Genomic DNA, 25195 nt, shown 5'->3' with positions numbered 1-25195 from the left:
GCAAGCTTTCTACCTACGTGCTTGTGGTGAATACTCATTGGTATGAGTCAACTACTAGCAGCTGCCTGCATTATTTTGACATTACAGACAGAAATGGTCATTACCACAAACCATCTTTCAACCTCTTTTCTCTTTTCAGTCTGGCATATCAAGTTATATATCTTTGATTATTGACTTTTTGAAAAGCACAGTAGCTGTTACAAGAGAAACAACTATGGATCCAAATCAACAATAAACAGTGCACAATCCACTCTGTTGCCCGGATGGCATGGTACAATGGAACTCGAGTCTGACCTCTCAAAGCAAAAAAAAGGCAAATCCCTTCAGCATCTGTTGTGGGAGTGTGAAACCCCTCAGGGAGATATTTTGGTCTGAAAAGTTAAGATAAGCACTGACTGCTCAATCTGCTGGATGCATTTCCACTTTCTAACAGAAGCTCTGTGAATATATCTGGGTTTTGTGCACTGCCCTTGCAATTTTAAGGCCCGATATACATCTGCACTGATGTTTTGTCTACAAGGTCTCCCAGTCATCCTGAGCTGCAACCTTACTTAAATTAAATAATAAATAAAAAAAAGTTGCACACACTGTAACTTTTAACCCCCCCCCCCCCCCCCCCTTTGGGACCAATAACAACTTTCTGTTCTTAAATGCCAGACGTTAACACTCACTGCACTCAGAGTTCAATTTAGTTTCACATATGGTCCACTGCCAATTCCAGCTGGAAGTCAGGTTAAAAAACAACTGAAAATCAAAGGGGCACTCCCTCAGTGTTCCAGTCTCCAACTCTGAAACACTCAAGGTCATCGATTGTTTTGCACCCCAAGGTCCAAGTGATCCTTCTCGGGTTTTGTTATACTATAACAACATGAACATAAATTATATCTCCAACAGGATGTAAACTGTTTCATATACACTAGCTCTACTGCAGCACTGTACCTGCTCCTGGGGGGGTGAACGGAATTCTTTAGTCTTCTTGGCAGTGACGGCGGCAGACATGTTGAGAGCCAGCATAAGTTCATTGTAGCGGAACTTTTGATTGTATTGCAGTTTGGAGACAAAGTTGTCAGAGAAAGAGACAATGGATTCGATGCGGTGCTTCAGCTCACAGTCGCAGAAGTAGTGCAGCAGCTCACACATCTAAAAACACACAGAAATCCATTCAAAAGCTGTCTCTTTTCTTGTGTAGACATTTATTGCTGTCATTTTGTGGAAAGATTATCTGTCTCCATCTCCATTATCCATGGATTAAAGTTATGTATGTGAAGTTTCTGTTGTTGATACGAACATTAGTATTCAGCCCCCTTTTTATTGCGCTCATTTCAAAGCAGGAGATAAATCATACAAACTGCAGACAAATGTGAAATTAGTGTGCCAAACCCGATGAAGGCATATAAGAAAATTATAAACCACGCTAGATAAATTGATGGACTGTCATTCAAGTATTTTTATATTCAGTCTTGTGTGTGTGAATTTTTTATGATCATTTTCATCACCTGGTGCTTGACAGACTCGGGCAATGACTTCTCCAGCAGGCCTTTAATGGGCGGTTTGCTCTCCTTGGTTTCCTCCTCTCCAGCCTCCACAGCCTTTTCCTCATTTTTGCTGACTTCCTCCTTCTGCCCTGCCACAGCCACTTCGTCTCCCTTACCTTCCTCACCCTCCTTTGGCTCCCCAAACACATTGGGGTCAATCAGGAGAAGAATCAGCCTCACCTCCTCACTGGTTAGGACTCCCATGATCAGCAGTGTTCCAATAAGCTTCAGGATGGGAACAAACTGGTACTCCACACTCCCGCCTACCGGGTCTCGGATGTGGATACCTCCTCCTTGCACAGCCTCTGTGAGCATGCTGATGGCTTTCTCTTTCAGTATGCCTAGTGGGATCTGGGGGCTGTAGAGAAACTGCTGGCGTTTGGTGTTAATGATGCCGACAGGGGAGAAGTGGACCCGAGGTTTGAGGGAGGTGCTCAGACCCACACCAGGCAGGGAGTGACGCTTGGACTCATCAGGGAACAGCTTGATGGAACGCGTTTCGTCTGTCACAGGGATAATGAACTCGTTGTTCATCATTAAGCGAGCCTCCTTTGCCGTTTCAAGATGGATGCTGGCATTAAAAAGAGTTAGTTCAATCATTGCATTGTCAGTACCCACAAATACTGATTCAGGTCTAGGTCTAAAAATACCCTTCCCTAAATAGTATAAATGTGCTACTAGAAGAGCTTCTACCGATGCATTTCACAGAATTACCATAATCTGTGGGAAGTACCAGGGTTATTGATCAATACCAATGATTTAGCAATTACCTTATGAGATGTTAAGTTCACCACAAGTGTGATTCATAATCAAACTTCTAAACCAACACTCTCCAATTAAAATCACAGGCTGTCCTTAAAGTACTTTCAGATTTCATCCCTGACAGCTGCAATTATCGTTTTTAGTGTCAGTGACAGAGCAATACAAAACAACCGGGATGATGATCTCATTAAGTTGTATTCAAAATAAGAAAATACCAGTGCAGCTTACTCACCTCATAAGGACATTGTAGAAGCCTTCTCTTAGCATGCCAGAGAGATACTGGTTGTCAATGGTGTAGAGGAGCTGTGACTGGTCCAAATGGCTGCAGAGGGCGTGAGCTACTCGAGTGTTTCCCAGGGCACAGAGGGCGCAGTACAGCTTCAGTGTGTGGTAGTGGAACTTTCTCAGGTCTTCATGCTCAGATAACTCCAGGATGTCCAAACACCTGAAGGAAGAAGAAAGAACAAGACAGAGGAGGTCTGCGGAGGTCCAAAGACATTGCAGCAGAATTTTGCTAGGTCAGAGTCAGTGACTGTTCACACTATATTACCTGTTTTCTTCAGGTATATGTACTGCCATCATCTGCATAGGCTCCAAACTCTGCACCACCCAGCCGTGCCTTTCACTGACCCGTGCTGTCTCCACATTAAGGAAAGTATTGGGCATCCGGCTCCACAACACAGCTATAATGGTCTGCACGTCCAGTCGTGGCGGGCACTGCGGCACCGGATTCCTGTGCTCGCTCTTGAATATGGCAGATGACAGTGGCATTGCATCCTAAAATCAGGAAACAGAAAACCATACCGATTCATGCTTGTGTGTGCTAACATTACATACAAGATTTTTAAATTGCGCAAAAGATTGGTAAAGAAACGCACCTTGATCTTAACAAACTCAAACTGGAAGAGGTTTGCACTGGTAGGGCGTGCAAACACAGCAGGGAAAAGTTTAGTGTTTGGCTCCACCTGTAAATAAACATAACCACGTTATTCCCATCCAGCCGCCCATCCGTATATATATCTGCCCTAAACAGAGCCCTGGAAAATCTTTGTCCAACTATGATACTCAGCATTGAGCTCTTCTGGTGTCTGGTGGTAAAATCAACAAATGAACATCAGCTGTTGTATTAATGGCAACTCCAAGTCTTAAGAGAGGACAAACAACCAGATCTTTCATGTTAAAAGCCTCTTGATTCCCTCAGTTTGAATGAGTGTCACATCTGAATTTGAAGAGAGAAAAACAGGAGACCTTAAAAACCTGGTAATAGGAAGGTGAGGTCAGGGTTAATGAGCAGATGTCTGTCTTTCTCATGACTCTGGTGTTGAAAAATGATGAGCATTTTCTAACATTATTTTTTTGTTGATCTAATTTACTGCCGTGTTTTAATGCTATCCTGAAGGAAGACAGAAGAAGAGCTCTTTTGTTTGTGTAGGTAATACAAGTGATGTATGGCCAGTGGAGATTAACATATATTCACCAAGGCAGTCCACTGTTGAGCTTTATTTACCTGATATGACGTGGGCAGCTCCTTGCCGTTGGCAGTGAAGGAGACAAGGCCAGTGGCCAGGTCGATCAGACAGCCGATCTCCAGGTCAGAGTTGGAGTGGCTGGAGGAAGACGGTCCAACCACATCGGCTCCACACACCATGTAGCAATTACTCCTCTGAACACTGCAGCACAAGAAGCACAAGATAAGCGCAGCAACCATAAATACAAGTGAATGTCAATATCCACAGTACAACAGAAGACAGAAGAAAAACAACAAACTTTAGCATGATATATTTCCATTATGTCAACATTCATCGATCTGTGTTGACTTTTCATTTACTCCCTCAGAATACTGAACAAGGATGGAAAGCACTGATAAAAGATAAGTCAATATGTCTTATATATGGCTTCTCAGCTAGAAAAAAAAGTGCCAATCTAAGGTCACATTAAGGCTTGATAATTGATAAATCTTGAAGTTTAGGTGTACCATGCAGGTTTAACCTGACAACCCAGAACACTAAGGATTTCTAGAATATTCCTGACAACAACACGTTATGTCTAGGAAAAGAAAACAGAAAATTAAATGTCTGAAAAAATATTACAGCATTGAAAGTGTGTTAATGAGGTGAGCTTATCTCTAGTATCTTTAGTACTTGAGGTAATATTCTGCTTGTTTAATAGTTTGATATTTTTCTGTAAAGTCACAATGCAATCAAATCTAGTCTGAGCATGTTTTAACTATATAGAAGCTATGATTGCATTATATTTCATCATCAAAGCATAAAAATGTTATTGATAAAACCAAGTTGTGAAATTGAATCTGTTGATTTGCACATCAGACAAATGAGAATACAAACACAACAAATACATTATATATATAAGTTACTCTATTTTATCTGTCTTTTCCTTTTTCTTTTATTTGGGTTTCTGTACAGCTTAATTTTAGATTCCTGCACAAGACTATCACATTCGACTCTATTACAATCTCTTGCAACACCAAGCACTACCCTGCTTTAATGGACTGACTCAATTTTCACTTGAAATCTGGCCTCAAGCATTACTAAGACAGCAAGAAATCAAGAGCAGTGAAAGAAGAGGAAGAAGGCATTGTTAGGGAGAAAAAACAAAAGTAACACAACAGAATGCAATTCAGAAAAAAAAATGCTGATCCCACTGTGTCCCGAAGGGCTCTACACATAATTGGATTCACACATTTCATATGAACTCAGATATTAAAAAAAATGCAGAGAGCTTGCCTCTCATGGACCCGGCCTCTCTCATCTCCCAGGGTAACAGTGACTGTACGTGTTTTGCTGAGGCTGAAGTTCTTGCTATAGTAGTGATAGTCGGGTGTGACCCAGCCCACCCACACTGAGGCTGGGTCCTGTCCAGCAAACACTCTCACCGAGTGGTAATACTGCCAAATAAAAAAGGTACAAATATGTTATCCTGTGTATTAAATATAAAAGATAAATGTTTTTTTAGGTTGATTTACACTTGTGATGCTTCCATAGTCAACACTTCCATCTTCTTTTGGAGGATGGCTGCACAAACAAATAAGCAACACAACATTTAAGTGATTCAGAAACAACATTATAATGTGTAACTGTGGAATCAGCTGCTTTAGTGAATCTCTGACCTGAGTTTCAGTGACTCGTCCAGTATCTTGTCTGCAGAGTAGAACTCCACAGGCATGCTCAGTCTACAGTAGACCATTTCATTGTTGCTGTTCTGGGTGCCAAAAGTCTTGTGGGTGACCTTAAGACAGGGAGGACTGTCTACTGTTCCGTCAATCCTCGTCACCTAAGAGAGAATCAAATTCCATACCAATAATGCTGAGTTAGACAGAAAATTCTACAACCACTGATGATGCTGAGAGTGAACCTCTACCTCAATATGCATGTGATCTTGAGGTACATTAAAAAAGGTGGGCAGACGCTTGCTGAACCACATGGTGATATCTCTGTTCATGTTGACAGCGAAGGGCTCAAAACCTTCCTGGAGACCACACATGGTGTAGTATTTAAAAGTGCTGGCATCCTTGCCCAGGTTCATACGGCCAATCTGAGAAATGCCTATACTGCACACAGGGATGAATCCTGAAAGAAAAACAAGGTGTATTAGCAGCTTTGGTTACAAAAAATGTTGAAAATAAATGCAATTTATATATAATATTTTACTAAAATGCGCACATTTATTAGCCTTAGAAACCTCATACCAATGTACTACCATGTATTAAGATTAGGACCCCTTACCATCCTCTGTCTCAAAGTCAGCGAAGCAAAGCTCAGACCCCTTGTTGGTGATCAAAAGCTCTCCATTCAAGGTGAAAATCATGGATTTGTCCTCCATGTTGATCATGCAACCAACCACATCGCCGCTTTTCCAAGGTTGCCCAAAGTAACGGCTGCCTGCATGCAGGCGTCGACCCTTAAAAAAATGAAAAGATAATTATTTTCTATACTAAAAGATAATGCTGCTAAATTCATTGATTGATAATATCTGATATGATAAAGCATCATTTACCCTATATCCATCAAAGACAAATGCCTGGTCGTCCATGCCCAGTTCCACATCAGGTCTGCAGCCTGGTCTGGCCCAGCCGACCTTCATTGCTCCTCCACTTAGAGCCTCAAACTCAAAATACCATTTCCCTGTCTTCACTGCGTACGTCTGCTCCACACGGAAGAAACGGATGGTCTCGATGCTCTGATCGTCTAACACATGGACAACTTTGGCCAAAGAGAGAGAGAGGGAAAACTGAGGCTTTAACCATAATACAAACATGCTGATGTTTCTAAGGATATTTCTGTTGAGTTACATTTAGGTGAGAACAAGGTTTTTTTTTATGGAATCTCACCCTCCTGGTCTGGGGGGTCAATATCATATCCGTATCCAACCATAGTCCTGATAGCCTCTCTCAGACTGTCTCTGTTAGATTTCTTTGTACGTTCATCCAGTAAAGCATATGGCACCAGACGAGGATTACGCCTGCTCTTCAAATCCTGTAACAAAGAAAATACAAAAATACTGATGCATTTATGTTGGTGTAAATAAAAGAGGTAAGATTAGGTTTGTGTATGGGTTTTACCTGCTGGATGCCATAGGTCCATCCTTGTTTAATTCTGTCTTTGGCCCACACATTGTGTGCATTTTCGGCCAGTTTATCAACTAGAACCTCCTGACCTGCAGTCAGTTTCACATCAGTGAGTTCCAGTGGCGCAGGCTTGTATCCGTTAGACATCATATAGCTGCAGGAAAAGACCGAATAATTAAGATGTCACATGTAATAGATAATAATAGAAACAAGGGGACAGGTAGAAATTTTATATGTTGAAATAAAACATGTCTTACTCTTTGGGTAATTTGATTTTCTTGAGATCATCTTCAGCGTGAACATTGACCTGGGCAACATGGCATCCCAGTGCCAACAGGGTCCTGAGGGTGAAGAGAAACAGGAAGAGAAATAAAGCCTATACAGAAATCGATGCAGAAACACCGTGAATAGCACTGGATACTTTTGGAGCCACAACAGAATGTAATTGATAAACTCCATATCCAAATGAAGTTCACTATAACAAGAGGGTCACTTTATTGAGCCAAGCGAAATGTTTTTGCAGTGAGATGAGTCAGTAGTTGGCCAAATAAGCTTTTGACCCAATATTTCTTGAAAATCAATACTGGAATTCACTCATGAAATGCAAGTCATTACAAGCACTGCCTTAATCTTAGCCCTAATCTGCTCTTGCTCAGCATTCAGCAGGGAGAAGCAGCAGTTCTATGAATAGTTAATTGGATTATTTAGTGAACTGCCTGGGCCTTACTTAAGTGTTTCACTAGACATCTGCAGGTTGTAGTTCCTTTCAGTTTCAGGCAGCTTGGCGAAATCCACAAGGCAAGGGTGCTGCCTCTTGTTGTCATCACGAACCTGAAGAGAAAACAGCTGCTATTACTGCATGTTTCATCTCACACATGCTCACTTTCTTCTGGTTTCTTAGTCAATCTACTGTTCCAGGCATAAAGCAAAATCATCCCAATCAAGGTAAACATAGCTCAGTATTCAGCATTCAATACAAAAACTGGATTGCAGTGAGATTTATTTGCAATAGCAGATGCACCTTTGTTTTTCTCTTGGACTAATTTAAGCCTCAGGTGCTTAAATTGTTTTCATTTTTTAAATGACGCAGCGATGAGCCTGAATCAGTTGCACGAGGCTCAGCTGTCTGTGAGAAATTTACTGCTGCACCCAGACTCTCAATACCATGCTGCCAGTGGCTCTCCCTGATAATGCAGTATCTGCTGTGACGAGAGCTGAATACAACTGAGGTGCATGTGAGGTATGAGCCTTGCACAACAAAGCCAGCTACAAATCATGAAACTGCATCCAACTTCATTATCATCACGCCTGCCAAATATCTGCTGTTTGTCCAAACAGGCTTCTGCATAATGTCACTCTGAACTCATTGAGCTTGTTACAGCAAAATTAAGCACCAAGCAGCTGTTTGGACCTACAGTAAGTGTTTTCCTTAATAAACCATAAGACCTATGTTAACCCCCAGAGTGGAGCTTTCTCCCAGCCTTAATTAATGTGGATGTCGTACTCTTGGAAGGTGAGACACTCATTACGTTTGTTAGATGGCTGCAGCAGCGACAGCCTCATTGGGAAATGATTCTGTGATAACCACTACAGTACAAAGGAGGCGGTGTGTGTGGTCAGATCTCTAAGAGGCTGTTCTGCAGTGAACAGAGTGACTGACAGTAAAATGATGAAAGAAGAACACAGAGATACAGCAACACTTTAAATACAACATTAACTGCAGTTGCCCTAAACCACAGGAGTAGCTTAACCTTAAAACAGGTGACTTCTTATCCAGCATACAAGCTTAATAATAACAAATACTCAGTTACATTTTACTGCATTGATTTGACAAGATTCTTTTATTTCTTTTCAGGAATTTTGTATGAAATCCATGTAATTTGAGCAAGAATCATCAGTTATTTTTCCCTAATTTTGCCTCCACTCCAGTTGTTGGAGCACTGTATGTGATATATTTGCTGTTAGCATTGTGCACTCAATCCCTGGCATTGTGACATGACACAGCCGCTGTATAAACAGTTTGTCCAGTCAGCACAACAGAAGGGCAAGAGTAGCCAATCAGCACCATGGGGAGGGACTGATGTAGCTATCAAGCTCTGCTCATCGGACGACATAGAGTAAGCTGCTGGAGACACAGAGACTGGAATGTCTCTGATGCCCCTGATGAAGTGATTTAGGAAACTGAATAGGTAGAATATCAACAACTGCAACTGTCACACACAAGATAAATCTGAGTCTCTTGAATAACAAATTATTTTACGTAGACACATCTTAATAACAAACAATGACATTTCACTTAACACTAACACCCATGGCATGTTGCCATAGCAACCCCTTAGCAGCTACTCCAATGGAAATCAGCTAGAGGGGAGAAAAGGGCAGACTGGGATTTCACAGGAAGTGTGAGCAGGTTTGCTGGGTAAAATACAATGTTCTCTCCATGTGTCTCTTCCTGTCATATGCCTGTGTTTAAACTTCAGCCATGTGTACATGTGCCACTGTACTGATTGTCAGTATTCTTGCCATAAAGTTAAAAGGACTGCATCCTGCGAGTTAATGAGCCATTAACAAGCATTTTGTGGTGTTGGAGGATAGAGCGGACCTTTATCACTTACTGTTAACAAAAAACATTGGGTGTTTTTATGTGAACTTTGTCACAGCTAGAGTGTGAAGGTTGATAGCTGATTTACCTTGCCATAGGTCCAGCCTAGTTCAATCTTGTTCATCCCCCACAGTTCATGAATGTTTTCTGCCAGCTTGTCCCGGATGTTGTCCAGGTGAGGAGGAAGAACAATCTGCAGAGTGAGCGAAGGGGAACAGATGGTACACTTGGAATCAAAAACAGTGCAAAAAATGAGCTGACAAAGGAAAATTGCTCTTGTTTTTTCCTTCTACTATTGCATTTGTTAAATTTGGAGACATTGTGGTTTCAATCATGTTTGATACACTAAGGTAGCGAGCCTGCAACTAGTTTGCCTTACTTCGGGTCACTGCTGCAGCTTTATAACCAAATGTATAATGTGTAATGTGTGTGTTTTAATTTCTTTTTAAAACAATAAACAAGAAGGAGCCATTCATCAATACTGCAGAATTCTTCTATCCTAAATTGACCACCTCACCTGGCTGGTGTCCACAGGAGTGGGGATAAAAGAGGCCTGAGAGAGGAACTGGGTAGTTCCCAGCAGGTCACGGACGCCCTCATGGTCCCTTTTGTACTCCTTCACAGGCTCTACATGCATCTTCTCTTTGGGCAACAGGGCTTCATAGCATGGAGAGTAACCAGCAGGTGGCAGGAATTTGAAATCTCCATGGCGTCCACCCAACAGGAAACGGACCCTGAGATGGAAGTTACATAACACTGGATGACTGTACCTAACTTGTTTGTCGTATTTCTAATTATATATTAGTCTAGCAAACTGCAACAAATAAAGAAAAGTAGTGACAAATAGTGAAAAGACACACACACATAATACAATGGGAATAAAGATGGTAGGCATGTAACAAGCCACAACTGAACTATGGATGTTGCAGTTCAGTCTAATTTCTACTCCACATTTGCTTTTAAGTTGATCTACAGTGTGGGAAGCAATTTTATCAACAACAACAAGCACCTCTGTTGGGAATGCCTTTAGAGTTTGAGTTTTCTAATTACAAATGCAGATCTTACTTGACACCTGCAGAGAAGCTGACGACGGGGAAGAAGAACCCCTCCGTGTTGAAGTCCTCGAACATGCCCTGGACAGGTTGCCCGTTGATCCTGAAGGACATGCTGGGAGCGCCTAAATCCAGACAGCAACTGACTACATCGTCTGAGTTCAGCAGGTGCTGGTTAATGGAGGCCACGGCCCTAGGGATTCGCCCTAGACAACACCAGGCGGAGACAGAGAGAAAGGATGGATGGCTGTTACAGCTGCAAAGTCATTGCAAATGTAGGGCAGAATGACAGGCGAGGGGAAAAGAGGGAGCAGAGAGGTGGAGATGAGTACTTTAAAATGGATGAGGGGAGGTGATGGGTCCTTCAGAAAAAGAGATATGAAATCAGTGTAAAAGAAAGGAACTCAAAGCCTTACAGCACTGAGCCAAAAGCTGGCTATAAAATCCAAACTACTGACTTGTTCTTTACTTTTACGCAGTCACAAAAAAACATCATCATCAGCTGGCACTTTAGTTATAAGCTCTGCAGTGTCTTTACAGCAACTAAAAGAAGTACGGCATGTGAAGGGAAGCCATTAAGACAGATGGAAGGTTTTTCAAACATTGTGAAGGTGGCAAAGACCATTTGAAAAGGTAAAGGATAGTATGCTGATATTTTAGATCAGTGCTGTTTGTCATTGTGTAGAACATGTAAAACACAACATGAAGAGTGGACACAAGGCTCCTGCTTTATTCAAAGTAAGTTCTGTCAGAGCAAAATGACTTCTCCAATTACACAAGAACTGAAGAGCAAAACCTTGCAGGTTAAAAGAAAAACAGACACTCACAAAAAAACCATCCAGTAGTCAAGTATTAAGCTCACCTGACCAGAGATGAAGTCCATCAAAACTGTAGGAGTACAGATCATCCCCGACACCATTGCCTCCCCACCCCTCTCCTCCACCAGGGTATGGAGCGTAGCCTTTGGTGTTGGCCCAGCCTACCCTCAGGTGGGTTGGCTCACTGCTTACAAAGTGATCTACCTGGTCAATCACCAGCTCGTAATACCACTTCTTATACTGAGCGGACCCTTCAGCAACACCCAGGAAGATGTTTGGCCTCATACTAAAAGGAAAAGGAGTAATTTTTGTGGAAATGTGTTGCAGTACTGCATTGCTAAAAAAAAAATGATTTCTTAAATAGTTCCAAATATTTCTCTCTTTCACCCAAAAATCAATGGATTCTTCTAGGTTTTTGGGCTGCTGTTGCAAGCAACAAAAACCCAGTGTTAATATACATTTTTAAGCAACAGTCATGATAGATTCTAAATTCTTCAAACTCATGAATACTTCAAGGTGAAAGAATAAAACCATTAAGAGGCTGCAGAAACACTACTCTCTTCTTACCTCTGAACGTCATTGACCAGTCGAGTCTGAAGCAGCAGGTCCCTCTTGGGAAGCAGGTTGTCACAGATGAGATTCTGATTGGCTCTGACTGCCACCCCATTGCAAACACAGAGGGAGCACAGGACATCCAGAATCTGACAAAAAAAACCAGTTAACACTTTTATCAGACATCCACACACTCAAAGGTATTTATCTACACCTTGTTCAATGTTGCTCAGCCATAGTCTCTGTAATGCTATGTGTATATGCACATTCAAGTTAGCAGGACTACAGTGTTCCACCTGTCACTCATGATCAACAGCTGCTGTTTACGAGGATGCCTGCACCATATTTACAGCGTAAATATTGGGAGACTAAAACATTTTAACATTGTGTAAAACCCACAGCAGGAATGCAACCAAATGCAAGCAGCTGAAAAGATTTATATAAATTGTTTTTAGAGTTTTCCTTAACCCTTATGCACTGACATTTTTGTCCTCTGAGAGTAATTTTTCTGTTTATTTTGGCCATAACATTGTCAATATGTGAGCAAATAAACTCATTTTTGCTCAATAAGCTTAATTTTACATACATTTTGTTATAATTTTAACATTTTTCATAGGTCCTTTCGTGTTGTTCGGGACAAAAACGTCCTCTAAAAAAAACGGTTTTAAAACTATATAAGATAAATATTCTTTCACATTTTTTGCATAGACCTTTTAATTAACTTCAGTTCTGATCAAAAGTAGTTAAAAAATAATTTCCCCCCAGGATTTTAACCCTTTAATCACTAATTTCATAAGGGGTGGTGCTGAAAATTGGAAAAAACACACAAAATGGCTCATTTTTAATAGAAAAAGTAAATGTGGACTGGATTTTTTTTAACCTTTATTACAGTCTTGGTCATGTCAAACATTAGTTTGTAACAGTTAGTAGTAGTAGTTAGTAACAACATTGACTTTATTGCATTATTAGTTTTTGCACAGCACTGGATTTTCATTTTTTCTCCCTAATGTGTTGTTGGTGGACATTTTTGTCCCGTACACTTCCATTATAACCACATTTTTTGACTGCACAGCCATGGCACTACATAATCATGCATTCTTGATTGTTGGTGGTTTATCCTGTTGGCAGGAGGTAAAATTTGTGATTTTTACAGTTAACAACCTGATGACCCTATTAACCCTTTACCTGCAGGCCTGTGCTTATAAAGTGTAGTTTCTGGCTTGTATATGGAGTTATAGGGAGTATTGTCTACACACTGTATGTGTATGTTAGAGAGAAAATGAAATTAGTGATATGTGATTAATGAAAATGATTTTTTGACTACTTTTGATTAGAACTGAAGTTAATTAAAAGGTCTATGCAAAAAATATATTTGATATTTTTTTAATTGCACAAGGGTTAAATAGCTTAACTGAAATTCTGTCTCAGGCTCCAACAGGTTGTTTTATTTTGGTGTTGTCACACAAAAGAGAGGAGATTTGGAGGCTCAGATAAAAGGACAATAGCTACTACAACAGTCTTAAAATAAAATTACATTGCATTTCTGCATGTAATTTACAGTAAAAATTAGCATAAATTAAACTTGAACAAGGTTAGGAGGAAACCTATCTACTATTATCTAACAAACTAATAAATAACTAATAATCAATTCCCCACCTTGTGGTTACGTCCATGCTTGTAGAGCAGAGAAATAATGGACTTAATGTGCGCTCGCTGGATGATGTTAAGAGCCTCCGGGCTTTCTATCAAGATACAGTGGAGGACTTCCAGGATTCCTGAGGGGTTACACAAAATATATGCAAATATCCTAAATGGATACATTATATTATTCCCTGAAAGAATTATTTCTTTAACTCAAAATGTGTCTCCCTTGATACCTGATGAAGATTCCAGTCTCTCGAGTTTGCTGATCAACCAGTCCAAGTTCCGGGAAAACTGCGTGCAGTTGTTTCTGTTTCCATGAATCAGTGCAGCTGAACAAAGAATTACAGAGCATGGTTAAAATGTCAAATTACATAGAAGCAGCATAAGCATGGTGGCAGCACACAGCATGAATGAAAAAATAGTCCCTCTTTCCTTAGAATGTAAAGTTAGTAACAGGTAGATTAATTCAAAAGAATAGTAATCTCACTTTAAAGCTCTGCACCTTGTAGAAAGCTCAGATGTGTTCTCTTGTGCTCTTTCTATGCCACTGTGGTGATATTAAGGAGTCTCCTTATCTCATTTTTCACCATTTAAATTCAGGGACACTAGACAGATAATGCATGTGAATCAATTTAACAGCATTTTGTGCCAAAGGAATACAGATGACTTTCTAATCTACTTTAATTTAGCCTTTTCAGGAGAGCCATAGTTCAATAAGAACATGTGAATGGAGCTGCACCACAAGTCAAGACCACAGATGTTCACTGTGAATGATGTGACTGTAGAATTAAAGGTCGAGACTGAGAGGAGAGCAATGGCTGCTCTGTCTACAAACATCAAATCATAATCGTATTAGCATACACTGTGTAAGACTGATGGCTTAATGCAACTGGCAACATTTTAATAAAGACTACAAATGATTCGTGTTTTTCCATCCAGTATCAATTACCATTGGTCACATGTCATGCATTCTGCCACCTTTTTAAAAACAACAAAACCAGTGTCTTACGGCAATGAATTTTACATCTCATGTTTTTTGTGTGTGTATGTTTAAAGTATGAGTTTCACTTTAGAAATGTTACCTGGCTTGCTGGAGAGAAGTCAGGAGAAAATATGGCTACTGCACAATTCATCATGTAAAGTGTGTTTCATGAAGTCTGCCCTCCGCACCCTTGGTGGTGACCTTTCTGTGGGAAAGGCTGGAGTGTATTTGTGAATTTAGAGCATGTGTGTGTGTGTGTGTGTGTGTGCACATGTGGGAGAAGTGATAATGAATATAAGGGCAGTCAAGGTGAGCTGAGGGGGAAGTTGTGTGAAAGCTCTGATGACAACAAAACAAACTACACAAGAAAAAGTTGTCCAAAATAAAACTTTTCAGGGTCATGGTTTTAGCTTTCATGGCTTCCTATGGGCCCTAAGACAAAGGGATAATGTCAGCACCTGTGATGGCTGGAATTTTGGTTAATGATACCATCTTCTTCTTCAAATATTCAGCTGAATGCTTGATATGTCTGAAATAGATGTGGCCTAGAAAGGGGACGGTTCAGGCTGTAGAAGAGCAATGCAGGATGCATTCTGTCTTCTCACTCCACTGACTTGTCACAAATAATTACAAATAAATGTCACAATCACCTGTGAACTCCAGATGAGGAACACAGGAAACAAGAGTAGGGAGGAGAGAGATATTATGAAGGAGAGGAAAGGATAAGGATTTTGAGGTGTAAAGGAGATGTGAAGATTAATACTGCATGTCAACGCGGAGTCAACAGATGACAAAGCTGAAAGAAGATCTGGATAATTCATTTGATTTTGATTGAATTCATTTGATCCCTCGACTAGGCCCACTTACCCAAGAGTTCGTAGAGGAGGTTGAGAATGTCCTTCCATGCCGCGCCTGCCTCCTCCCCAGCCATTTCTCCAAAGTGGGCCGCACTGTTGTAAAGGTTCATCCGGTCAATACATTTGGACAGGAGGGACAGCATACCCTAACAAAGTCAAAAAAAGTCAATAGTGAAGTAGTTCTGTAGCTCAACATCTGAGAAGCAACATGACAATCGGCCACACTTTTAATCTCACCTCCTCTTTGAAGAGGTCCTGACGCTTGATGAGAGAACGGAGACGACATTGTTTCTCCTCATGCTCCAGCTCTGAGTCAGGCTGCTTGAAGTACTCAATCAAATCATTCAGCGTCTGCAGCACCTCTTCAACGTACCCACCCACCACTGTGGAATCACCCGCCGCTGTGCTGTCCAAAGCCCTGGTGGAAAAACAGGAAAGGCCAAGAAGAAGAAGCTGTAAGCTTCTAAACTAAGCTATTAGCCTTAAAACAAATCATGCCTTTATTAAACTGTGTTATTGTCACAGGTGCAGTGAGTATTTGCCAGTGTTGTTCTCACTTGATGAAGTTGGTGAAAAGGATCGTGGTGTTACGGATGATGCGTGCAGCCCGGGACTCCTCATGCTGGCAGCGCTGGAGGGTGAGCCCATCATCCATGTGGCCCTCAGAGTGTAGGCAGGCCTAAGTCAAGGCAGACACAGACTTGCTTATTATGTAATCAATGAAACAGCACCTACACTGAAGCACCGGCATTAATAACTAGCAAGGCACTTTCTGTTCAATTTGTTCAGTGAAATATCTAAAACAATGCTCTTTCAAATGTAACAACTGTGTTAGCAGTCTGCAGGCAATCTAAGAAACATGTAACTATGTAATCTGTGATTGTGAGAGTAGCCTCCTGCAGCTACTGGGTAAACACCAACTAAAGCTCAGTGAAAGGTGATTCCCTGTAATCAAACAGCATCATCAAGAAGAGATGTAGGAGGATTTAAGTATAACGTTAAGTGTAACCATCACCTCCAACACGTCAGGTGCACTGGCACGCTGCCAAGGCTGCAGGGACTGCCTGGCACCAGCACAAGGCGGGGTTTGATGTCTCTGGAGGCATGCCCAGTGATGAGCAGCGTTCATGTGCCGCCCTAATCCCCATGTCTCAACCAAAACTAACTGTCACCCTCCATGTGGCCCATTATCACATTTAAATAGGGATGCTAGCACATGTCTGCAGGATGAGTGTGTGATGGGGTGTATCCAGGGTAGACAAACAGAAAACAAACATTTACATGAGTAAATTCAGGTATTATATTCGGGTGTGATTTGCTACTGTGCACATTAAGTTCAAGGTGTAAGAATCAAGCAATGGCAGGCATTCAGGACCTTATGGTAAACACATAGGTACACAGATGCCAGATATACATAGCTATTACTGTCATGAATGACAATGTTGTGAATGTGTGCATGAACGACAATAATACAAACAGTAATAATAATAATAATAATAATAATACAAAAATCTGCCCTTATCATATTGACTAAGCGTTTTTGTCTACTCACTCTTCTTTTAAGGGGACCAAGACGAGATGATTTAGCATCAGGTGCCAGGTATGACAGCCACAGACCAGTTGCCATGTGCATGATGAAGCAGACAGAGTCTCCATATTTAATCTCTGGCACTCCCATGCCATCAATGTCCCTCTTTGGACCAGAGTCACCCTTTTCCTGTTGAGTTCAGATTGAAAGAAACAAGCCCACATTAAAAAAAAATCCACACAGGCAGCCTCTATCCACCCACACAACACAGGCATGGAAATATGACAAATGAAGATTTATTGTGATTAGACAGTAATCAGAGGGGCAGGTTGAGGAGAGTACATTCGTGGGTCTGCCAGGAGGTTGTTGCTGGCCTCATTAGCTCTGCTACATTTCTAGCACAGCAGAGATGGAGCGCTGCAGCTGATTGCAGCCGACAGCAAGCAGTGAGGAACATATTAATACCAATGTCCAACATGGTGAAGCGTTGACCTTTCGAGATACAGGAACTGACTGGTGCTGGGTGGTATGGAAACAGAGAGGAAATAAACTCGTGCTTCTAAGAGTCCTCAGTGATTCCACAAGGCCTGTGGGTCCTGTGTTAGTGTTTACACCACACTGTGTGATGTGAAGTAAATTATTGAGCAAATATGACGTAAATACCTGCAGGTAAAGCAACATTTAACACAAAGAAATTTAGGTCGTATTTTGATTACAACAAAACTGAAATCTTACTTGCTACATCAAGTAAACCTCATGTCATTGTATGCCTATTTCAAGTAGAATTTCAAGCAAACCATGTTTTCCATTCTCTTAGTTATTTTTAGCAGTGAGTCATTTTTGGAAAACACGCAATTAAAACTGAGATGCAGAAACCTGCAGAGTTCAGCACAGTGAGCGTGGGAGAAAATATCTAAAGGAAAGACAGGAGTGAAGCCACATGAAAGAATACAAACTAGGCATCAAACCCCTCTTAATACAGTGCATCACAATAATCCTTGATATGATGCAGTGTGCAGGGCTAAAATTCTATTTACCTCCCAAGTGAAAATGGCTTAAAGCAAGATCGCTGGAATTTACCAATACACGGACAACATGGATGTTTGCTTCTGTCAACTCAGCAGCTGTGAAAAGGTCAATTTACAGTGGAGAGGCATGAGCTCATTAAGAGCTTACAGACCCGCTTTGGGAGGCTCTGATGAGTAGTCAGGGGAAGATATTTTGAGTCTCTTTTTTAATGAGGTAGGTTAACTAAGAACATTTATTTACATCCACACCCAGGGGCAGCTTTTAGATGCTGTAAGTGCCTTGCTCAAAAGACACATCAGACCTAGTTGTATAAATAGAATGGGTGAATTATGTTCATACAGGGAAAGAAAGCACTGACCTTGGAAGCCCTAAAGCAGAAAGCAGTGGCCGTGGTGTCAGACATCTCTCTGTCCTGCAGGACCAGTCCACGGTCTTCAGTCAGGGCCAGGTAATGCCCGGTGGAGAGGTGGCGTAGTCGGAAGGCCTGGCCCCAACGAATGTGGCTACCACTCCAGCTGAACACAGAGAAGTGGTGTCACACACACTGGATACAATGGAAAGCCTAAGATTGTAGCTTTAATTTACAATTACATGGAAAAGAATATGATTTTACATAATAATGACATAATGACTAGTGATTATTCTACATTTGTAGCAACAAACTGAAAGCTGGAATCTAAATTGCATATCATGCCAGTCAAAATCTAATTTTTTCTATTTTTACATCTAATTTATTTATGTAAAATCTGCTGTCAGCATATGTTTTATAGCTTTTAATGTTTATATAGAGGTCTGTATAATAGTCCTAAAACTGTGTATATAGTATAATAATGTTTGTAGCCAACACACAAAAAAACAGGTGAAATTAATATGCCTGTCCACACGGCAATGGTCCACCCCAACCAGCAGGTTCCCCCAGCAGGACCGTGGTGTATATCTAGCCAACTGGACTGTGCGGATGGAATCACCCTATTGTCATTTAATGATACTAAAAATAGCTGAAGTTTAACTGTCTACATGTCTACATGGAGGATGCAGTACTAAGAAGATGTGCCTCGATAAATGCATCTGCACCATTTCATAGTGTACTCCCTCTGACAGGCAGTCCCAGTGAGAGATGGCAGACAGTGTGACTGGAGGGGAAATTGTGTGGGTGGCCAGTTAAAGAAAGGAAAAAGAAGAAAGACGAGGGAGATTGATAGACACAACAGAAGTAGATTGACAGGGATGGTAAACAGAACCCTCACATTCTGGAGGACTAATTGGTAGTGACAGCTCAGAGGGTGGTGGAATTTAAAAATAACATACAAAGCCCTGTAACACTGACTCAGAAAGCTCCAATTCTTTTTATTGTTCATTAAGATCGTACACAAATAGGACAACTCCTTTGTGTATTTCTCAGTGAAATCTATGTCAGGCTTTTATGTTATTTACTTTCCTCAAGCTTTCTTACTCACACAATGTGTCAGCATTTGAGATTACCTGATCCTGAGAGGCTCCAGTCTCCACAGTGAGCGAGCTTTTGAAGCTCCTTTGCCTGCCTCATAGTTGACTATCCTGAGAGGACATAGACAAAAGATGGGACCAAGTTCAAGCGGTTTTATATTTTATTGTGAAAGGAGATATTTCACGAGGAAATACAAACGCTGTCTCAACTGTTAGCTTCAGATATTTAAATAAATTATCTGGACTTTATTAAATTACTGAGCGAGTTGATTACTAACCTCTGCTCTTCCTCACTCTTGTCTGCTCCAGGGATGGTCAAGCTCTCATCATGCCCATGACACAGACGCATCACATGTCCACCAATCAAATACCCTAACACAGCCAAAACCAACATAAAACTTCAACATTTCCCTTAGATCCTGCAGAGGCTTACAGGATAACCATGTGGGAAAGATGATTACACACAGGAGAGGTATTGTTATGTATTTTAAAGCAGTGCTTGTCCTTGAAAAATGTATGAGGAACAGACGTGGTGCTGTTGCTGTGGATATAAACTTACCTACAGCCATGTTGCTTGAAGAGCAGGTAGGCTGGACATTCCATAGGGTCTGCATGAAGGAGGCATCCACCTGGACGTTGCCATTGGAGAGGGAAAGATGCTAAAAGAGAAGAAGCACATATTTATACAGAGCCCCTTATATAGAGTCCTTCAACAGACAGTATAACAAAAGGACCTGATATCATTGATTCTACATCTATTCTCTTGAAGTGACATAACACATTTCATGTAGTGGCTCTTTCACCATTCTTTTTATTACCCTGACATCTGGACATCAGTCATGAACCCCAGATACAAGCTGCTGTATCTGGGGTGATAATTCAGCCTAACTGGACACAAAGACACCAAGTAACACACACGTACGTTCTACAACTGCATCACAAGCTTTGTGATTGTTCACAGTAATAAAGCACTGATTGCTTTTGCCTGAAATTCTGATGAGTTCCATTCTTCAAAGCTGAATTTCTGTCAGGCCAAATCAGGTGAAGATTTCCCATAGGAGGAGATAAGAGTCTGGCTCTTTGCCAGTTTTTGCTTTAATTGCACATTTCCTTCCCTGAAGGTTCAGAGCAGCCACTAGAAGACAACGCTGCTCACTCTCTGATGCCTGGCACGTCGCCGTCACCCTCCCTCCTTGTTCTCTCTCTCTCTCTCTCTCTGCCTCTCCCTCTCACTATTCCTCTTGAAATCCCCTCCTCTACTTTCTCTTCACCAAGTTAATTGAGGTCGGAGGTATAGCTCTGCATAAGGGCAGGACAGAATTAACTCTAACTAAAGCTCATCTGTAAGATGGAAGCCAACAAAAAATATGTTTTTAAGAACTGCACAGGAGAGCTTTACAGGTAATCAGATTTCAATTACAGACAGCAGTGTGAGGTTTTTAAGTTTTAGGTTTTTCAATAAAGTTGGCTGGAGTCAGACTAGCAAATAACAAACCTTTGAGTTTGTTTACGCTAAATCTCTTCAGATTATTGGCCTGTGAAACAACGTGCTTTAGAGAGGAAATGCTAGATGTGACTTGCCAAGTATCTCTCCGTTGACACACTGACAAGAATCAAGTCATCTCCGATGCGGACTTTCTCTCCCTCAGATCTCTGCTTGGACGCGGGGTGAATGGTCCACCAGCAGGCCTCTCCTATGTCCATAAAAACATTGATTCATTGGTGATAATGGCAGAATAGGAAACATGAACAACACACTGTAAATGCATGAAAGTATCCATCATCTTGAAAACGACTGAAATAACACTTCCACTTGATAAATGGCCTTAACGAATCCTGTAGTTCAAATGTCAAATTTACCTCTTGTGTACACACACGGCTCACAGGTTTTGATTCAATCTCAAGGTTAGGCTAACCTGGAATGGCCAGGAAGAATTCATCTTAAAGCAGTGCCCATTTGTCATACCTACCTACTGAATCTTCTTGTAGTCCAACATCAAATGATAGTTTGTCTGTCAGAGACCTTGATGTCTTCAAACAGGTCAAATACTGGAGGGAGAGATGAAGGTGTTAGGCTGAAGAATATACTAAAACTAGCTGTGAGTTGATTTAGCTCCTGTTAAAGTATCTCAAAATATATGCTACAAACTAAACAATTAGTATATTAATCAATTAGTGAAATAACTATTTTAATCATGTGAAGACTTAATGAAATTTTCTGCTGGGTTTGGTTACTGTAGTTCACATAAAACATGCAATTTAAAGACTTGACACATCAGTGCCGTACAAATAATAATATACTATAAACATATAATATTGGAAAAACTCACCATGCCACTGAAGGAGTGGCGTAAGAGGATGGCATGACCGTAGAGCAGGGTTCGGTGTCCACCCCCCTGACCCGCCTGCAGGAAAATAAACATGATTATCATCATAACCGAGCATCCTTCACCTCTGGACCCTGTCAGGGTTGACACATCCCATCTAGAGTCTATCTTCTTTTCACCTCTGGGTCAAATATTAAGTCTGAATATCCATTCCAAGTGCAAGCAGGACAAAAAGACAGGGGAAGTGGTTGGGAAACACACAAAACTACATTCAGAGTCAAACACGCACACTCAGTAGACAGCCTGCACATTCTTGTGACAAACAAGAATAACTCTGATGTAGCAAAATGCCTGAGGAAATGTGAGGAGACAGTTGAGCAAAAACAAAATGAAGATGAGATTTGTTTTTTTATTCACATCATCATCACAGCGAACAAAGAAATGACTACTTACCTTTTTAATCAACTTCTAGCAGCAGAATAAAAAAGAAAATGCCATAAGTAGTGACATCTAAACCACAACTGCATCAGCCATTTTGGGTTTGATATTTTTAGAATATTTTAGATTGATGGTAAAAAATAGAAATATTATTCAGCAAGTAGTAGTAATTTATTCTGTTACAAAGTGCTGACTTATGACTTATATGTCTTATGCTAAGAATTAAACAGTATTTATGCTTGAAAAAGAAACAAACAAACATAAGACTCTGCTTACTACTCTGCCACACCACACTGTGTTTATCCAACAAGCAATACATGGAAGCTATGCTCTTCCTTGTCCAGTTGTCAGCGTTAATTTGTGTGTTTGCTGGCAGGGTCACATTTATTCTGAACTAAAGGCAACTCCCAACTGTCCCATGAATTTGACCCTAAGCTAATTCTCTCTTGGCTTGGAGGTCTCTCCCAGATGGCTTGTATAAGACAGACGAAAAAGGAAACGGAGGCTTCGATCAAAAGAAAAATGGGAAGGGTATCCAGCAACAGCTGGGATGACGCGAGGGGGCACAGAGAGAGAGAGAGAGAGAGAGCCAGCCAGTATTTCAGGCCCGCTGTCATGCTGACACATCACTGCCAGGAACTGTGACCTTTGGATTGGTGCCCCTCCCTCTGTATTCTGAACAGCTTGATATAGCAGGATGTGATCTGTGTTAGACCTGCACTTTGTTTAAGAGTTTGTATGAATACTTGTGTGCTACAGGATCCCTTTACTGTAGTTTAGTCAACAAATAAAAAGACAGAAAAAGACAAAAACAAAGTGATCCTGAACTACACTGTGCAGGGCGTGACATGTTTTTGTTTTGTAATTAGGAACTAATCCAGGCATCTTTTTGTTTTTAAGTAACAGTTCAATAGAACAATAGAGCGCTAACTTTTACATCTTTAATTTTCTGGAAATATCAATTTGTTGTTTGTTTTAGCCTCGTCGTGAGAGTATAAGAAAAAAAATACTCCAACTCTTTAACCCCGTCTTCTGGTAATAAAAACTCTTAATTGGCTCATTGGTAAACACACAAGCTGTGAAATAATAGCTAGACACCAAAATCATCACTGTGTCTGAACACTTGTTTATTCCAAGCTAATACATTAAAAGTAGAGGTACGTTAAGTTAATATTAATTAAGTGATTACAGCTGTCCATAAAGCATTTTGTGGTCCCTGAGGCAAGTCACTTAGTAAAGGAATGCAGTGAGGCTTTGTCTTTCAACGCACACAAACTACAAGCTACAACAACAGGTCTCTGAAACGACTTACACAGGCAACAACATCAGTTTAGTAATAATACTGTTGACTGACTTCAAAGGTGTCATCTTTGAATTCCTTTCCCCCAAAACTTTCTTCTTCTTTTCTACTGTCTCTGCTTCTTATTTCCTGGTTGTGATTCCTGATAGAACGTGTGATTTTAGCCTACGGTATTTTATTTTTATAAATTATAAACCACCCAGGCAATGCACTCCACTACATTTATTTCATTGCCACGCCTGCTTGCTTGTTACATGGAGTGTCTTAGTTCTCTTTACCTGAGCCTACTGGCACTATTACATCAAACCATGATTAAGTAGTTTACCCAAATGTTCACTTAATATCAATATTTTATCTCATATGGGAGGGCCTGAGGATAGGAAATAGCGCACTAATCAATTTTCTCAAGGCTGAAGAGAAACCATTCACGCCTGACTCATTTGCTAAGTACCATCTGATGTATTGATTCTCATGTATTCAAAGCCCTGACCTTCATATCATCTAGATAATTAGATGGGGATTGTGCCCAGTTTGCTCTACATTTACTTCATAACACTACATTAAAATAGGATATGCAATAGTATGTGTAATGTTAGACAGCCTGTAATGTTAGCCTGAAAAATGAACACAGTCCAGTGCCAAGAATGGAATTTCACACAAGAAATCAGAAGTGATTTCAAGACATTTCCTCTTGTCCATACCCTTACAATTAATTGATGTTAGAGACCAAACCCAGAGAAAACAGAGCAGCACAACCAAAACAAAATCAGTTTTTTCTGCCAACATGTGGGTTTTCAGATTCTTCTCTGTATTATCAGAAACTATAAGACTATATACAGCACAAACATCTGCTTTACACCAAAGACCTTTACACCTGTTTTTATAAAGCAAAGGGGGTTACGAATTGCATCGACCACACGAGTAGCTGACACTGTCATTTTAAAGTGCTAGCACCCTTGCACACAAAGTAGTCATCAAAGAGGGCAGGCAAAACATTTGACTCGTGTGCAAGGTGACAGCATGGATGAATGTCTATTTCAAGATTGCCATAAGTTAACATTCAGAGATGAATGTGACAAGCTAATGATTCTCACCAGACTTTAGGAAAGAAAATGTGCTGAGCTATGATGAGGTGAAGCTTAATTTACTGTCCTGGAGAATCCTGCACATTCTGCTCAATATGTGGTGAGCCAACAACGATATGCATGCTATTAATGCAATCAAGAAATAGGCATTTAAGTGAGAGTGCCAGAGATTAACCCTTTTGTTTGGCAGTCAGTACGTCTAACATGCACACTGACAACATGATGGATGAACACACTGATGGACCTACCCATTTTTCATGGTCAGCACTCTAGTAACACACAAATACAAATAAAAAGAATGTGTTATTGGGATGCATGGCAGTGAAAAACACAAATCTGAGAGCAAACGATGGCGAGAAATGGCGGCTTCACTGTAAAAGGTTTAGGAGGATGGTGATTTATTAGCCTTGCTACCAGAGAGTTTGTATTCTAGCCAACATCATGTTGTCTGGCCAGACAAGGCCAGCCAACAATGTTGCACTGTTGAACACAAAACAAATCTGCTACCCAGGCTAATACCAATGCAGGCCTGATTCCCTGCAGAGAGGGCCCGAGCAGTATACAAAATAAGATAATAAGAGAACCATTTGTGCCAGAGGGCTGTGCTGCGCAGGGTTTGCTTCAGCTACCCTGCGCAGCACACTACTCAAGCT

At 40.8% G+C, this 25195-nt stretch overlaps 1 protein-coding gene across 4 annotated transcripts in view; it reads right to left on the bottom strand.

Moving 5' to 3' along the window:
• The window catches only part of ryr3 (ryanodine receptor 3), a 74685-nt gene that overhangs the window by 33704 nt on the left and 15786 nt on the right, over positions 1-25195 (bottom strand). For 2 of the 4 annotated variants that reach the window (XM_028397072.1, XM_028397073.1), the window contains exons 4-38: positions 24791-24811; positions 21723-21797; positions 21363-21441; positions 20974-21086; positions 19952-20051; positions 19671-19764; positions 19429-19503; positions 18305-18461; positions 16942-17106; positions 15947-16068; positions 15627-15807; positions 15400-15535; positions 13784-13879; positions 13563-13681; positions 11922-12055; positions 11399-11640; positions 10550-10742; positions 10002-10218; positions 9573-9677; positions 7610-7713; positions 7140-7223; positions 6877-7036; positions 6646-6790; positions 6312-6517; positions 6041-6215; positions 5676-5884; positions 5425-5588; positions 5281-5329; positions 5042-5202; positions 3805-3967; positions 3176-3262; positions 2848-3074; positions 2530-2742; positions 1497-2106; positions 940-1140 (exon numbers count right to left, since the gene is read on the bottom strand). In XM_028397072.1, the coding sequence (XP_028252873.1) occupies positions 940-1140; positions 1497-2106; positions 2530-2742; positions 2848-3074; positions 3176-3262; positions 3805-3967; positions 5042-5202; positions 5281-5329; positions 5425-5588; positions 5676-5884; positions 6041-6215; positions 6312-6517; positions 6646-6790; positions 6877-7036; positions 7140-7223; positions 7610-7713; positions 9573-9677; positions 10002-10218; positions 10550-10742; positions 11399-11640; positions 11922-12055; positions 13563-13681; positions 13784-13879; positions 15400-15535; positions 15627-15807; positions 15947-16068; positions 16942-17106; positions 18305-18461; positions 19429-19503; positions 19671-19764; positions 19952-20051; positions 20974-21086; positions 21363-21441; positions 21723-21797; positions 24791-24811 (5382 nt within the window). The remainder of the gene's footprint in view (positions 1-939; positions 1141-1496; positions 2107-2529; positions 2743-2847; positions 3075-3175; positions 3263-3804; positions 3968-5041; positions 5203-5280; positions 5330-5424; positions 5589-5675; positions 5885-6040; positions 6216-6311; positions 6518-6645; positions 6791-6876; positions 7037-7139; positions 7224-7609; positions 7714-9572; positions 9678-10001; positions 10219-10549; positions 10743-11398; positions 11641-11921; positions 12056-13562; positions 13682-13783; positions 13880-15399; positions 15536-15626; positions 15808-15946; positions 16069-16941; positions 17107-18304; positions 18462-19428; positions 19504-19670; positions 19765-19951; positions 20052-20973; positions 21087-21362; positions 21442-21722; positions 21798-24790; positions 24812-25195) is intronic. The other 2 variants (XM_028397074.1, XM_028397075.1) reach the window with 1 other exon arrangement.

This window comes from Parambassis ranga, chromosome 24 (assembly GCF_900634625.1).
Source record: "Parambassis ranga chromosome 24, fParRan2.1, whole genome shotgun sequence".
Lineage (NCBI taxonomy): Eukaryota > Metazoa > Chordata > Actinopteri > Ambassidae > Parambassis > Parambassis ranga.
The sequence above is the reverse complement of the archived record's forward strand: the minus strand, read 5'-3'. Positions and strand labels throughout refer to the sequence as shown.